At 37.1% G+C, this 13511-nt stretch overlaps 4 protein-coding genes across 5 annotated transcripts in view; 2 read left to right on the top strand and 2 right to left on the bottom strand.

Annotated features, from left to right (window-relative positions):
- The window catches only part of LOC104827307 (ankyrin repeat-containing protein ITN1-like), a 1722-nt gene extending 1610 nt beyond the window's left edge, over positions 1-112 (top strand). The window contains exon 4 of the mRNA XM_010560465.1: positions 1-112. Within this exon, the coding sequence (XP_010558767.1) occupies positions 1-68 (68 nt within the window). The 3' untranslated portion in view covers positions 69-112.
- Positions 113-2835: 2723 nt separating this feature from the next.
- On the top strand, positions 2836-4818 carry LOC104827305 (glutathione S-transferase DHAR2-like). Its single transcript, XM_010560462.1, has 6 exons — positions 2836-2981; positions 3147-3237; positions 3406-3549; positions 3709-3826; positions 3925-4065; positions 4511-4818. Exons 1-6 carry the CDS (start codon positions 2924-2926, stop codon positions 4595-4597), a joined length of 639 nt encoding a protein of 212 aa, XP_010558764.1. The 5' UTR covers positions 2836-2923; the 3' UTR covers positions 4598-4818.
- On the bottom strand, positions 4742-9544 carry LOC104827306 (sulfate transporter 4.1, chloroplastic-like). The gene is made up of 17 exons (XM_010560464.2): positions 9109-9544; positions 8672-8720; positions 8369-8570; positions 8110-8278; positions 7663-7728; positions 7466-7573; positions 7239-7346; positions 7089-7154; positions 6945-7005; positions 6719-6846; positions 6554-6595; positions 6333-6449; positions 6107-6158; positions 5820-5958; positions 5627-5715; positions 5444-5520; positions 4742-5367 (listed from the first exon to the last, which is right to left on the bottom strand). Exons 1-17 carry the CDS (start codon positions 9442-9444, stop codon positions 5071-5073), a joined length of 2106 nt encoding a protein of 701 aa, XP_010558766.1. The 5' UTR covers positions 9445-9544; the 3' UTR covers positions 4742-5070.
- Positions 9545-10705: 1161 nt separating this feature from the next.
- Positions 10706-13511, bottom strand: part of LOC104827302 (DNA-binding protein SMUBP-2) — a 6060-nt gene continuing 3254 nt past the window's right edge. For both annotated transcript variants that reach the window (XM_010560458.1, XM_010560459.2), the window contains 7 exons: positions 13183-13236; positions 12377-12634; positions 11980-12186; positions 11766-11869; positions 11403-11547; positions 11182-11316; positions 10706-11099 (listed from right to left, as the gene is read on the bottom strand). In XM_010560458.1, coding sequence (XP_010558760.1) covers positions 10920-11099; positions 11182-11316; positions 11403-11547; positions 11766-11869; positions 11980-12186; positions 12377-12634; positions 13183-13236 — 1083 coding nt within the window. In that variant the 3' untranslated portion in view covers positions 10706-10919. The remainder of the gene's footprint in view (positions 11100-11181; positions 11317-11402; positions 11548-11765; positions 11870-11979; positions 12187-12376; positions 12635-13182; positions 13237-13511) is intronic.

Here is a 13511-nt window from a genome sequence, read left to right as displayed (position 1 = left end):
AGAGCGTGAAGAATGCACGAAGAAACAGTTCCAATTCTTCCCATCATTCCAAATTGTCAATCAATTAAGTCGATATATTGAACTTTAGGCTTAAGGGTATACCATTTGGATTGTCAAGTTTTTAAAAAATATAATAAGCATATATAAAAGGGTAAAAATACGAGTTCGGTTAGACATTTTATACAAAACCCAACCGAATAATACCCAATCGAATAGTTTTGTTATAAAATGGATTTGGGTATAATTTTCAATCGAATAGTTTTGTTAAATGAACGTCAAATTAAAAAAAAAAAAACTAAAATCGTGCAAAAATAAATTTTAAGAAAACATACTTATGAATTTTATCTAACTCTTTTTTGTTTCCACCGAAATCAGCAGTTAATTTAATCGATGATATTAGAAGCATATGGCAAGTGCGTTCCTTATTTGAATAATGTGTATATCAATCTAATCATCGATTTCTGTTTTCCACATGCCATATAACTGATTTTAAAACACTAATTACCTGATATATTTTATGAATATAATACTATATATATATCCTACTAAAAACTTTTTCCTAAATATCTTTCCGCCACTTGTCAATTTTTTATTTTATTTTTATGTTCTCTTGTGTTCCTATTTTCCGATTCATAATTTACCTTCCATCTTAAACATTAGATCACAAATTCTAAACTCTAATCTCTAAAGATTACCCTATTAATTAACTATACATTTTAAACCGATTTTAAATCTTATATCACATAAACACTGAATTTAAGTGTTCAGAATTTAGAATTTGGAAATTTTAATTGTGGGTTTGGTTTAGGGGTTAGAATTTATATGATAAGATTTAAGGTTCTAGAATTTAGGGGTTGGGGTTAAGGATTTTATAGTTTATGGTTTTAATGGTAAGGATAAATTAAAATTAGTAAAATGAAAAAGAAAAAAAAAGAGAGCTAAATTTACAGGAATGTAGAAAAACAGTTTTATGAAGATATAATATTAATCATAGGGTATAAACCCAAATATTGAGGCATGCTAAATGGATCAGAACGAACGAAAACTTATAAAAATTCGCACAATCTTAGTTAAGCATTTACAATATCTATGTCGGAATCAAATTATAAGCAAATCTAAAATATTTGGAGTTAATATTATTCAAATGCGAAATTAGTCGAATCAAATCCGAAATTCTAATTTGGTGGAAACAAACTGTAAAGACAAGGAGCTTCTAGAACACTTTTAACAAAAAGATAGATTCTTCAGAAGGGTAAAATGTCAAGGGTCCCACATTTTCCATCTGTGGAGAAAGTAGTGCCACGTCACTAGCCTTCCTCAGGTGCCTGTCAGCAACTTAGAAACGTTGGATTTCAATTATTAAAAAAAAAATATTGATATTTTAATAGATATCTCGCACGTTCTGGATAGATTTGAGAGCTGTTTTTTTTTATAATTGATTTTGTTTCAAAATTACATGAGTTCGAGTAACGGATAAAAATTGACAAATATATTAGTTGTGGTTTTCTAATGGAAATATAAATATTTTACTTTGTTTTAGGTTGAGGCCAAGAATAGTGGATGCATTTTGTTAACACAATAGAATGCGAAAGGCTACGGAGACCATTCTGTCAGGAGATTTCAAACATATCCAAATTAAAATGCATTTGTATATTTTTTTTATAAGCCGGATGGTTTTCAAATTTTCGATCCGATTATATTCTCCCTAAATTCGGGATCAACCTCTATATATATAGTTCATTTTGATCTATAAATTCTACCATTCTCCACCAATATAATCGAATCCAAGATTTTAAAGGTGATTTTGTCACTTCTCATCCATTGGATCACTACTTGTTGGATAATAGACATTTATAACTTCATAATTCTATAAAATAGTTAATGTTTTAGTTTCTCGGGTTATATTCTTTTGGTTTCAATATGGCAGATTACAATTTAAAATATTAATGTTTCGTTAATAGAAAGAGAGAGTTAAATAAATCCAAAAAAGTTGGGAGGAGGCAGGAAAATAAGTTGATTGTTAAGATATTTTCCTTTTTTTAGTAAAAAATATTCATTTCAATGATCAAATATATTATATACTCTATGAAAAGGTATTTATACACACCACTTCATCTCGTATTTTGGTACGTACAATCTAAAAAAGGGAAGGATGTGTCCAAAACATCCTCCATCCTAAACCTAAAATAAGTTAATATCGTTTATTTCAATTCCCTTCACTTGTAATCATTTTCGCTATTAGTATGTTTTCTTTTTTCACCTTAATACCTTTTCCAATTTAATTGTCATCAATTTTTATATTCGGTATATAATTATAGTATAGTTATCTATAAATGAAAATAAATATCAATATTTATGAAAATTAGAAAAACTATTATAATTATTATTATTTACCATTCGAGTTTTAATTTGGCAATTTATATTATTATTATATTATAATTTACATTTAATTGAAAATATATAAATAAATATATAATAGAAATTTATATTGTAAACAAATTTATCAATGATTGGAAGTTAAAAATGATTTTTTAATAGTTTAGAAATTTTTAGAATATATTTTAAATATTAAAATTTTATTTGGAGATATAGATAGTTGAATTTTAAAATGAATCTTTTTAAAGAGCTTGTTTTGTCTAAATATTATAATTACTATTTATAGCGAAATATCTTTTGGAATATGAAGTAGTGGACTATGATAAATAATAGTTAACTAAGGGAGTAAATATTGTAAATTCCTTTTTAAAGGGGCGTGGATGTAAATACGTTAAAATTATTTACGGTGGTGCGTGACCATTGACAACCCAACCAGCCTAGAATTTCTTTAAAACGCATCTTTGTTTCCTCTCAGAATCAGAGAATTCACAAAGAGTGGAACACCGAAAATCATTCTTCCGTCTCTGCCAATCTCTCGAATCAAAATATGGCTATCGAAGTGTGCGTGAAGGCTGCTGTTGGTGCTCCGGATGTTCTCGGCGACTGTACCCTCTCTCTCTCTCTCTCTCTCTCTCTCTCTCTCTCTCTCTCTCTCTCTCACTCACTCATCCGTTATCGGATTTACATTTACACCAGTTTCGATTTCACGATTTGGGTGTTGATTTTGATCCGTAAATTTGCGGAATTTCCTGATGATATGTGTTTCCCAGGTCCATTTAGCCAAAGGGTTCTTCTAACTCTCGAGGAGAAGAATCTTCCTTACAAGATGCATCTGATCAACGTGAGCGACAAACCCAAGTGGTACGTTTTGTAAAGGATTGAGATCTCTGCTGTTTTTGTTACGCGAAACGATGAATACGTCTTGGAATGTCGATCTCGTTGTTTGCCTCGTTCGTTGTGTACTGGCCGTGTCGGTTTTCATTGAATTACGTGAATACTTCTTATGGCTTGGGTTTGGGTTGCTTATAGGTTCTTGGATGTTAACCCGGAGGGAAAGGTTCCGGTGATGAAGTCCGAGGACAAATGGGTGCCTGATTCCGATGTCATTGTCGGGATTATCGAGGAGAAGCATCCAGAACCTTCTCTCAAGACTCCCCCTGAGCTTGCCTCTGTGTATGCTCCAATCTCTACCCGTCTGTATCTCTGCTTTTGCAGCTCTTAAATGATGCTAGTGCTACAAGAACCTGTTTCCTGTACTTGGAAAGAGTCGTTTTGAAATCATTTTGCTGAAAAGTTTTGTACCGATTACTAATCCGGTTCATACAACGGCAGGGGATCTAAGATCTTCGGCTCGTTCGTGACGTTCCTAAAGAGCAAGGACGCAAATGATGGCTCTGAGAAGGCCTTGCTCGATGAATTGAAGGCCTTAGATGATCATCTCAAGGCGCATGTAATCATTGTTTAGTAATATGAGGCATTGCCCATTTTGCTTTTCTTTTGTGTCCCTCAAGAACATTTTCACTGATCCTTCCGAGAACATGGGGACAGGGTCCATATGTTGCTGGTGAGAAAGTGACTGCAGTGGATTTGAGCTTGGCACCGAAGCTGCACCACCTCGAGGTTGCTCTCGGCCATTTCAAGAACTGGTCTGTTCCTGAAAGCTTGAGCAATGTCCGCAACTACATGAAGGTACCTAATTGATATTACCTTTCCACAGTGTATGAAAATCTTTTCTTTTCCTTTTTTATCAACACATCATAACCATATTTGGTGGTATGCAAAAGATTCGGCAAATGTCCGTAGACGTTAGTTGATTGTCTCGATTTGGAAACTGACCCTTAAGAAATATCAGTGCCTTTTTTTTTTGAACTTTTCCAGTCATAAGTATCACGTGGTGTCGGGGAAAGATCACTGTTTAGTATTTACAACCACATAACTAAAGTGGACCCTTACGGATTTTTGCGTGAATGCCCTTCTGGACGGTAGCTTGAGTCGTTGTCGATCGAATGATCATGGAAAAGGTTAAACATGCCCAGAAAGGGTTCATGGACATAGAACTTAAATGTCATACAGTAAATTGAAATTTCAAATCTTTATTTCGGGCATCGGTTCATATGATCTCGTCGTCTTGCAGGCGTTGTTCTCGCGGGAGTCCTTTGAGAAAACAAAGGCCGCAAAAGAGTACGTGATTGCGGGTTGGGCGCCCAAGGTGAACGCGTAAGCTTGGACGGGTTTGCGTTGTGCAACGGCTACTACGAAGAAGATAATGTGTGATGGCTATAACGAGATGTGTCATGGCATATAGCTATGTGCTTATTCAATAATGCGATTGTGCTCTGTATGCGTCTGTCCACTTTATGTCATCTTTGGTATATTCCTATGTATTGGTAACAAGGAAACCGAAACTTGCCCCTATCTTGAAATAAGACGAGTGTTTCCACATATCATTTGCTCTTGCAAACGAGAGAGGTGATGAATTGAAGAGAGACTATTCACATGGTTTCGTTTTCTTTTCCACATTAACTATGTATTGTCTGCCATTCAATTTTACAAAAAAGGAACATTGGCAGTGACTATAGTCTATATTACAAATCATATACCCAAAAGAATCAGAATACTCAGAAACTAAATCGCCCATTTTGCTGAAAATGGCAAAAGGAAGTGGGCGTATTAGGCTGTTTATGTACAGATGACTTACTGCTCCTGAGGCAACAGTGGCTGCTTCAACTGACTGGTCGAGTCCAATGGCTTTATGCTGCCTGATTCGAGATCGCCATAGGGCGATGAAATCTCGGGTTTTGCGCCCCGGAATCTTCTCGAGAAGCACGATTCAAAGGTTCGGGGGGTTTGGTTCAATCTCTGAACATTCTGAAGACAGACCTGTACGGCATCATGTACTCTCACAAAGTACCATTCTTTGCCAATGAGTTCCACCATTCCTGATTTTGCCAGCGTCAAGTGGACGTCTTTGTTCGGATTGGAAATCGCAAGCTGCTCACAATGAAACAGTAACCAATGAATTCGAAAACAAAAACATCGAAAAGGATGATAAATGATATGGGCATACCTGAATATCCCGAGTTTTGTACTCCTGATACAAGTCCTTCAAGGCTTCAACTGCGCTCGAATCTATGTGTGTAACAGCTGAAATAGAAACCAGGAAGATTAGCTCTCGTTATCATTTATCTGAGGGTTTCAGTATTTTCCCAAAAGCCCGAATCAGAAGCAATGGAAAAAGAGGGGAACTTACGAGAAAGTTCCAAAATAACGAAGTAGATTCTCTCCACTTCGGGTCCCCGTTTTGTGCATCGGTCTACAGCAGCTTCATATTCCCGTAGCCTGCAACTCGAGAGAACTCATTGATGTGAATAGTTTCTGTGGATGGATAGCAGAAGGGAACTATCTCAAATAATTGTTCACGATGAAGAGAAATGAGCTGTCACCTGTCCTTGATGTAGCTTATGTTTGCAAAGTAGATGGGGGCATCAACTCGGACTATCACAATCCCGTTGTAAGTATATGCCTCTGGATACTGTTTCGTGTTCCGATACACGGTGGTTCCGGGAAGACGGCCCAAGACAGCTGTCACATGTATGAAAGGAAAGAAATCAAGACAATGAAGCTTAACTAAGTTCATAGAATCAGATGGTTCCAACCCCTTAACTAATAACTATGATATATGCATATAGACTAGCAGTACAAGAGACATACTACTAAAGAACACAATTACCGATATGGGGATTTGCAGACTCGTGGATGACAAACGCGAGTGAAAAGCCAACCTACGAAAAACCGAGCATTGCAACTGCATTAGACCGTTTAAGGGAACTGCAGAATCGTATAGATTGTTGTATTTTGCACAATGATAGCCTTGTTTAGTTACTAAAAGAGAGCAAAATAGGAATTTTTCGGTTAGTCGGATGTTAACAACAAACTATAAAAATGTAAGTACTTACACCGACAAGGACCCCGATCTCAATCCCGAAGAACAGAGTTACGGTGCTGGTGATTGTCCAAAGAATAAAATCTCTCTTGTCCACACGCCAAAGGAAAATAGCTTCTTCGTAATCCACCTACATTAGCAAACATACATAAAGCATACGTGAATTCTTCCCTCAATCGCCAAAAAACACCCGCTCATGGGAGCTTCTATGCTGATGGGTTTACTTGAGCTTACCAAGCCACTAACAGCAGAGATCACTATTGCGGCCAGAGCACACTGTAAAATTCAATAGAAGAATCGACAGTTACACTCAGATCAGAAGCAAAACTCCAGTTTCACACACCCCTAATGAATCATAATATTGTTATGAAACTTATTAGAAAGTGTAATTTGACAGACCTGTGGTATGTATTTAAAAACCGGCGTCAGGAACAGAAGAGAACATCCGATGATAATTCCTGTTATAATGCCTGAGAGGCCGGTCTTAGCTTCACTTTCATTATTAACAGCTGACCGGGAAAAAGACCCTGAACGAATGATGCATTCGAGAAAAATAACACGTTCCTCAATATCAATGTTAGAAGATGAAATTATATCTATCTTTAACATCTCAAGAGCACCCTACCTGTTGCTGGATATCCTGAGAAGAGAGAACCAACTACATTTGCAACACCGAGACCGAACAACTGCCAAGTTAGAGGAGAAAACTATTAAATATTTGAAGAAGTACTAGAATCCTACATAATGTCGTCACAGTATAGCAAAGTACCTCTGAATTTGAATCCAACTCGTATCTGTTCTTTGCAGCTAGAGCTTTAGCAATACCCACAGATTCCTGAAGTCGGGATTGCATGTTATACATTTAAGAAAAAAAAGCTTAATACCATGGAATGTAAGTATATGGTCATGAATTCCTTACCAGTATGGCAACACCAGTAATGAGAGCTGTTGTCGGAAGCAAAGTTTTGACATGGCTAAAATCTTTCGGGATGGAAAACGTTGGTAGGCCCTGCGGAATATCACCCACCTGAAAAGAGTTCAGTTTTGCTATTACTGTGACACAATATGCTTGAATATGCAACTTCAATGAAGAAAGTTGGAGAAAAATAGTAATTGAAAGAGTATTTCGTTTTTCGGTAATCTTACCAATGATATGGAAGGTGGATGGAATATTTTTGCAATTGTTGTACCAAGCACAACTCCTGTAAGAGGGCCTGCTGCTCGTAAGAACTGAAGTTCCTTCCTCGCTTTCCCCTGCATCAAGCTCCCGTAAGCTTAACAATAATATTTCCGAAAGAAAGGTCACAAATTTTCCCACTAGAACCGTAAAAACAGGGCCATACCACATGCTTCATCACTTGAAGGATCATGAGAATTCCGGATCCCATCAAGAAAGGAGGCCATTGAAACTACAAAAATAAACAGATAACCACCTATCATCAAAAGAAAAAAAAAAGGATGAACGAGTAGAAATAGGAAGCATGTTGAACCAAACAGATTTCCAATACAACAGCTAACATAGAAGTAAATCAACTTATAGTGACAAATCCAAAACCCTCTGTAAGCTGATAAGAAAAAAGAAATAAAGATTATTACTACAGACACGGCTTTGATGGTCGTTTACAAACACTCAGGGTCCAACTCGACGGAAATGTACTGAAAAAGGATTCATATTTCTCTTTGTAGATAAGGTGAAAAACCATCATAAACCTTGTAAATCTCAGTTTAAGATCTAAGCCAGGGAAAGCTACACTTTTCCTCTATCTGTGCAACCGAAATGAAAGTTTCACCTTATCGGCTCCGGCTATTATGCTCTCTACTATAGGCACAATCTTGCTGCTCCGGGCAACGTTATAACCCAGGAAGTACTTTACTTGAGACAATCCAATCACAATGGCTGAAGCAGTGGTGAATCCAGAAATGACCGAGTGACTAATGAAACGAATAATCCATCCAAGCCTGAGAGCAAAACACAAAAGAACGACTCATTGGTAACACAGCACTAACTTCTTATCTCGTCTCTATGCGCATAGAGAATATTATCATTACCTAAAGAGACCCATTATGCATTCCAAGATTCCAACAAGAAGAGCCAATAAAATTGCGAGTTCGGTATACAACTCATCTGAGGGATCAACGATTCCACCCAGAGCGTTGGAGACGAGAAGAGAAACCAGTGCTACAGGACCAACTGCAAGCTGACGAGATGAGCCGAATATGGCGTACACGAATACAGGCACAAATGAAGAATCTGCAACAACAGTCCCAAAGTTAACAGAATCAGACACGGATCAGGATTCGATGTCAGTTCACGGATTCGGATAAGTATGTGTCTCAATGTACTAAACTCACATAGGCCGTATATCGGTTGAAGCCCAGCTAGTTTTGCATACGACATTGCCTGGTCAAATCCATCAAAAGCTACTCAACAAATTGTAGTTTCCCATAATAATGAACACAGATATCGACAGTTGCTTTGACTCGTTCTCCACGACGACCATGAGGCATCAATTAACTCCAGATTTATGAACATTGAGAATTTTACAAAAAAAAGCTGTTTATCAATCAGCTGTTTTGAGCTTGACCCAACAAAAATCCAAAATCGAAAATATGATCAAGAGATTCAACAGGAAGAACAGATAAACGCTTTTGTCCATTAAGTAATTGCAACACAATCGTCTGGAAAACCTCTGTTTCCCGGCGAAGAGATTTTGAAACCAGAAATTTTCAGTTTATTTTCCCCGTAAGCCCAAGACCATGAAAATCTCATCAGAATCTATCAAGATTACCTGCGGAACGAGCATTACACCGACGGTGATTCCCGCCATGAGATCGAGCTTGAAATACTCGCCCCATCGATAAGTTCGAATCCAACGGCAGCAAGGGAAAAGCAAATCCATCCAATCGACCAAACTCATGCGTTTGATCTTCGCCGTCACACCGGAGAAGATATCGAAAGGGATCGACGGCGAACCGGCACGATAGGACGTCGCATCGGGATGCTGAAGAGGGATGACCTTGACGGGACGGGTCTGACTCGACGGAGAAGAACACGACGGCGGCGAAAATCCGGCGGCTAGTGACGTCAAATCTCTAGCGCTTGGGGATGCGTACGACATGTCCATGCGCACTTTAGGCGCACCTTAGAATAGAAGCAGCCGACGTGAAAAAAAAAATAGAGAAGGTGATGGAGCGTCGTATCACAACTTATTCTTAATAAAACGACAAAGCAAATGTGGATGTGTGGCGCGAAGCCTGTGGATCTATTTGTCTCCAATTTGTTAAGTCTAGTGGTTGATTTTGTTTTTTGAAAAACGTGTAAAAATAATGCCTGAATATTATATTGATAAATACTAGGTAGGTGAGGGAATTTCAACATTAAAAAAATATTACATATTAAAAATATCTAAAATTTTAACTGTTTTTATCATATTGTTGAACAATAGAAACGGAGAAAAATATCATATTGATATTCTATAACCGATTAAATAACATATCATATTAATCTATTATAATAATCTCTTATAGTTATTAAAATCACCACCAAATCAGCACACATAGCATTTGACATATAACAGATATAATATCATATGTTAAAAAATGTCGGAATTTAACTGTTGTACGTAACCTTTGAGATTTTTAATATTAGTTTGATAGATAACCACAGGACAGATCCCACGGTAAAGAAAAGACAGTATATGCTTTCAATAAATTATTGTTATACTACTACATATATTATATTTGTAATGGCCAGATCATTGAATAAATAATGTTGTCATAATAAAATATTCGGTAAATGCAAATGGATAAAACGTCACGAATCCCAATCAGTGGACGATGTCAGTATCGTGTGGCGCATCAAATATTTAAAGGGAAACATTATAAATTCAATGTTTGGACCGACCAAACTAATTTATTTTCGGATAATCGAATAATTACTAATTAGGGTTCAATTTGTAAAACGTGACTCATGCTGTTGAATCGGATGACGATTTAGCTTTTAAAATTAATTACGAATTTACATGCATGCATTTGTTGCAAAGATGCCATGTTAAAGATTATTAAAATTAATTCAGACGCAATTTAGGGTAATAAACAACACGAGGGTGAAGGAGGACGTGAATCTGACTAGATTCATTGATAAGCGAGTCAACGTTTGTGTTCTTAATAGATACGTAAGCGCATGTTGTTTTATTCGCTTTCCTTTCATGAGAGTGTATATATATATTTATTTATATATTTATTACTGTTTGAGTTTTAATTCTATACGATTGAAATTATTGTTCATTGGTAATATATATTTATATATTTATTCTTGTGCTTTGTCTTTATATATATATATATCTACAATCTGCATCCAACAAAAAATGTGAATATGACAAAAAAAAAAAACTGAGTACAGGTGCAACGTTCGTGTACCCAAAAATTTTGAATATTCGATTGCGAATCCAAATGATTCAGGTTTGAGATTTTAAAATTCGGACACACCAAACGAGCAAGCAGAGTGAAATGTGGAGTTCAGGACACACAAACCGGTGATATCTTCAGGATGCGTATTCATTCCATCGATTGTTCCGAAACTTAAAGAGCAGAGATTTACTTACTGGTTGACGACGTATTCCGATCCGCTCAGATACTCGCCGTGCTCCTCAAAGTACTCGACCAGACGTTTTAGGAACGCGTCGCCGCTAACTGTCTCAGTGTCGCAGACCAGACAGCACTGTCTTCTCGCCCGAGTCACTGCCACGTTCATCCTCCTACGGTCGCTCAGAAATCCCACCTGATCCCCGACAGAAAGAAGGCTGAGTTCTCGTCTCTATCGGTTCGAAGAAATACTCTGGAAAAAAAGTTACATAGTTCACCTCTTTTTTCGCGTTGGATCGGACCATCGAGATGATAATTGCCTCTTTTTCTCTGCCTTGGAACCCATCAACCGTTGAGATTTCCACGTCCTTTAGCTTTGCCTCTTTGCTTCTTAGCATCTTAAGCAACATAACCTGCAAGTGCCCGTGAAAGAATTGTCTCGCTTGTTGCAACAGAAAGAATCCGTCTTTGCGGGAATTCTAGACGTTATTTTACAAACCTGAGCGGCGTAAGGAGTAATGACTCCGATATCTGAGGGTTTAACTCCGCTCTGGACGAGCCGCATTGCATGTGCCATTGCTACCTCTGCTTCACCTTCATTATAAGTGCTATCTTCCTCGTCTTTCTTCTCTTCCATGTCACACCTGAAATGGAAATGATTTTGGGAAGATTCAGAGTTATTATGGAATACATGTCCCAGATCTCTTCTTTTCTTTTCTTTTCAACATGGAGCCTTCGGTACCGTTTGATCTGATCGAAAACAATATCGTAATATCGACATTGTTCCCGGTATTCGTTTATATTTTGTCCCGGAAAAGTGAATCTGCTTATCAGCAGAACAGAGAGCTACAGCACTGAATACCCGGCAATGTCTACGAGTAGGAGTGTTGCCTCGGTCGAAGGAGATTTCACCACATTTTCCAGATCGAAAAGCGTGTGTGAAGCAACACTTGAATGGGCTGTTATCTGCATCATTAAGTTGCGGCGTTACCACGAAATTTTAAGTTAGCCATTTTCTTTTCCAGAATAATAAAGCTTTTTGCTATCATGCGGCTGTGGATGGACAAAACGAGCACCTTATTATCATAAAGCTCTTCGGATGACCAGTTCATAATAAGCTCATGCATACGGTACTGGACAGTAAGCATGGCCTTGACCTCGTCTCCACAGAGATCTGCAAGCCGCTCAAAGAGCGTTCTTCCCAACCCTCTCCTCTCGGCTTCAACACTTTGGATCGTTGGAGGGAGTTGGAGATGATCTCCTGCAAGTATACATCTTGAACCCTAGAATAACAATTATTAGTTTTTCAGCAAGCAATAATTGACTCAAAAAAGGATTCAAATCTGATTCGGAATATTGTATAGGTGTGTATCACAACAGTAGTAAAGCCCTGAATCTTCTCGAAAATAAAACACGACTGTGCTGGTATCTGATCCGATAAAACAGAAGATCCATACGAAGTTCAGTATTTACCTTTAGCAGAGCTATCCAGCAAGCTACCTCAAGTGCTTGAGCCGCTTCGTCAATTATCACCAGATCAAAATCGGTATTATTGAGCTTATGTGAAACCGCACCAGTCAAAGTTGTAAGCACGACATCGGCATTTTTAATTACATCTGATACAGCTAACTGCTGTCTTTTACGTTCCTCTTTTGCGAGAGCCCGAAGCTCCCTTTGGATGTCTCTCCTCATACCTTTGTGTTTTTCTTTCAATAACTTCCCGTTTAGCGCCTTAATGAATAATAACATGAAACTTTATCACAAAAGGAATGAAAATAATATTAACTACTACCAGAATTCCAATATCTAAATAGTTTTGTTATCTATGCTGGAACCACTGCATGGAAAATGAAGGCAGCAATTGGTCAATTGGCAGTTATATCACATCAAAATGGCACTTAAGACAATAAAGAAACATAGATGCAGTCCTCATTATGAGTTTCAAGAATTCTTTCATTGATATACAAATACGTAAACTAGGAAAAAATATGATGTCAATATGCATCAATCAATTCAAAAGGAATAAATGCCATCCATGAAGCAATTTAGCTGAAAAAAACACTTAAGATCAAGATCCAAACAAAGTTCATTGGTCTCTGTGTTAAGCATTATAGCGAGTTTAAGTGAATGTTGAATTGATTATCATTATGTAACCCAAAAGATATTTAAAGATGCATTACTAATCAGATAATTGTGATATCAAGTCATCAACAATGTGAAGTCGCAAACAGAATTTATATACGCCAGAAATTACTTTTGTAGGCTTGCAAAATTTTTACCTTCATTTCCTTCCGGATATCATTTGCTAGAGCACTATTATCTCCACGTAGAACCTAACAGAAGACAAATGAAAGTGTAAGGATCAATGAACATAACTACTAACCAACAATGTAACACAGATCAGTGGCTGTTTTTCATAGGATGCAAATATTTTTGTCAACTAAGATTAATTTAACATCATATTGCATAGTAAAGAAATATGCAGTTCTTTTGCACTCAAATTAGCTGGTGTCACCATTTGCTTACACACATTCACAAGGGAAGAAAGGGAAAAAAAACATACACATGCGAACAAGGAAAGAGTGAAAAAAAAAAATCACGGAACCGT

The sequence above is a fragment of the Tarenaya hassleriana genome, unplaced genomic scaffold (genome assembly GCF_000463585.1).
Source record: "Tarenaya hassleriana unplaced genomic scaffold, ASM46358v1 Cleome5, whole genome shotgun sequence".
Lineage (NCBI taxonomy): Eukaryota > Viridiplantae > Streptophyta > Magnoliopsida > Brassicales > Cleomaceae > Tarenaya > Tarenaya hassleriana.
The sequence above is the reverse complement of the archived record's forward strand: the minus strand, read 5'-3'. Positions and strand labels throughout refer to the sequence as shown.

Bases quoted from the DNA above. Each gene is read 5' to 3' on its own strand.
- LOC104827306 (XM_010560464.2), bottom strand. From the start codon at position 9,444: ATGGACATGTCGTACGCATCCCCAAGCGCTAGAGATTTGACGTCACTA. The intron at 8,721-9,108 runs GTAATCTTGATA...GGATTTGACCAG, and splicing joins GTGTAATGCTCGTTCCGCAG to GCAATGTCGTATGCAAAACT. The intron at 7,729-8,109 runs GTGAAACTTTCA...TTATTTTTGTAG, and splicing joins TAATAGCCGGAGCCGATAAG to TTTCAATGGCCTCCTTTCTT.
- LOC104827305 (XM_010560462.1), top strand. From the start codon at position 2,924: ATGGCTATCGAAGTGTGCGTGAAGGCTGCTGTTGGTGCTCCGGATGTT. The intron at 2,982-3,146 runs GTACCCTCTCTC...TGTGTTTCCCAG, and splicing joins TCCGGATGTTCTCGGCGACT to GTCCATTTAGCCAAAGGGTT. The intron at 3,827-3,924 runs GTAATCATTGTT...ACATGGGGACAG, and splicing joins ATGATCATCTCAAGGCGCAT to GGTCCATATGTTGCTGGTGA.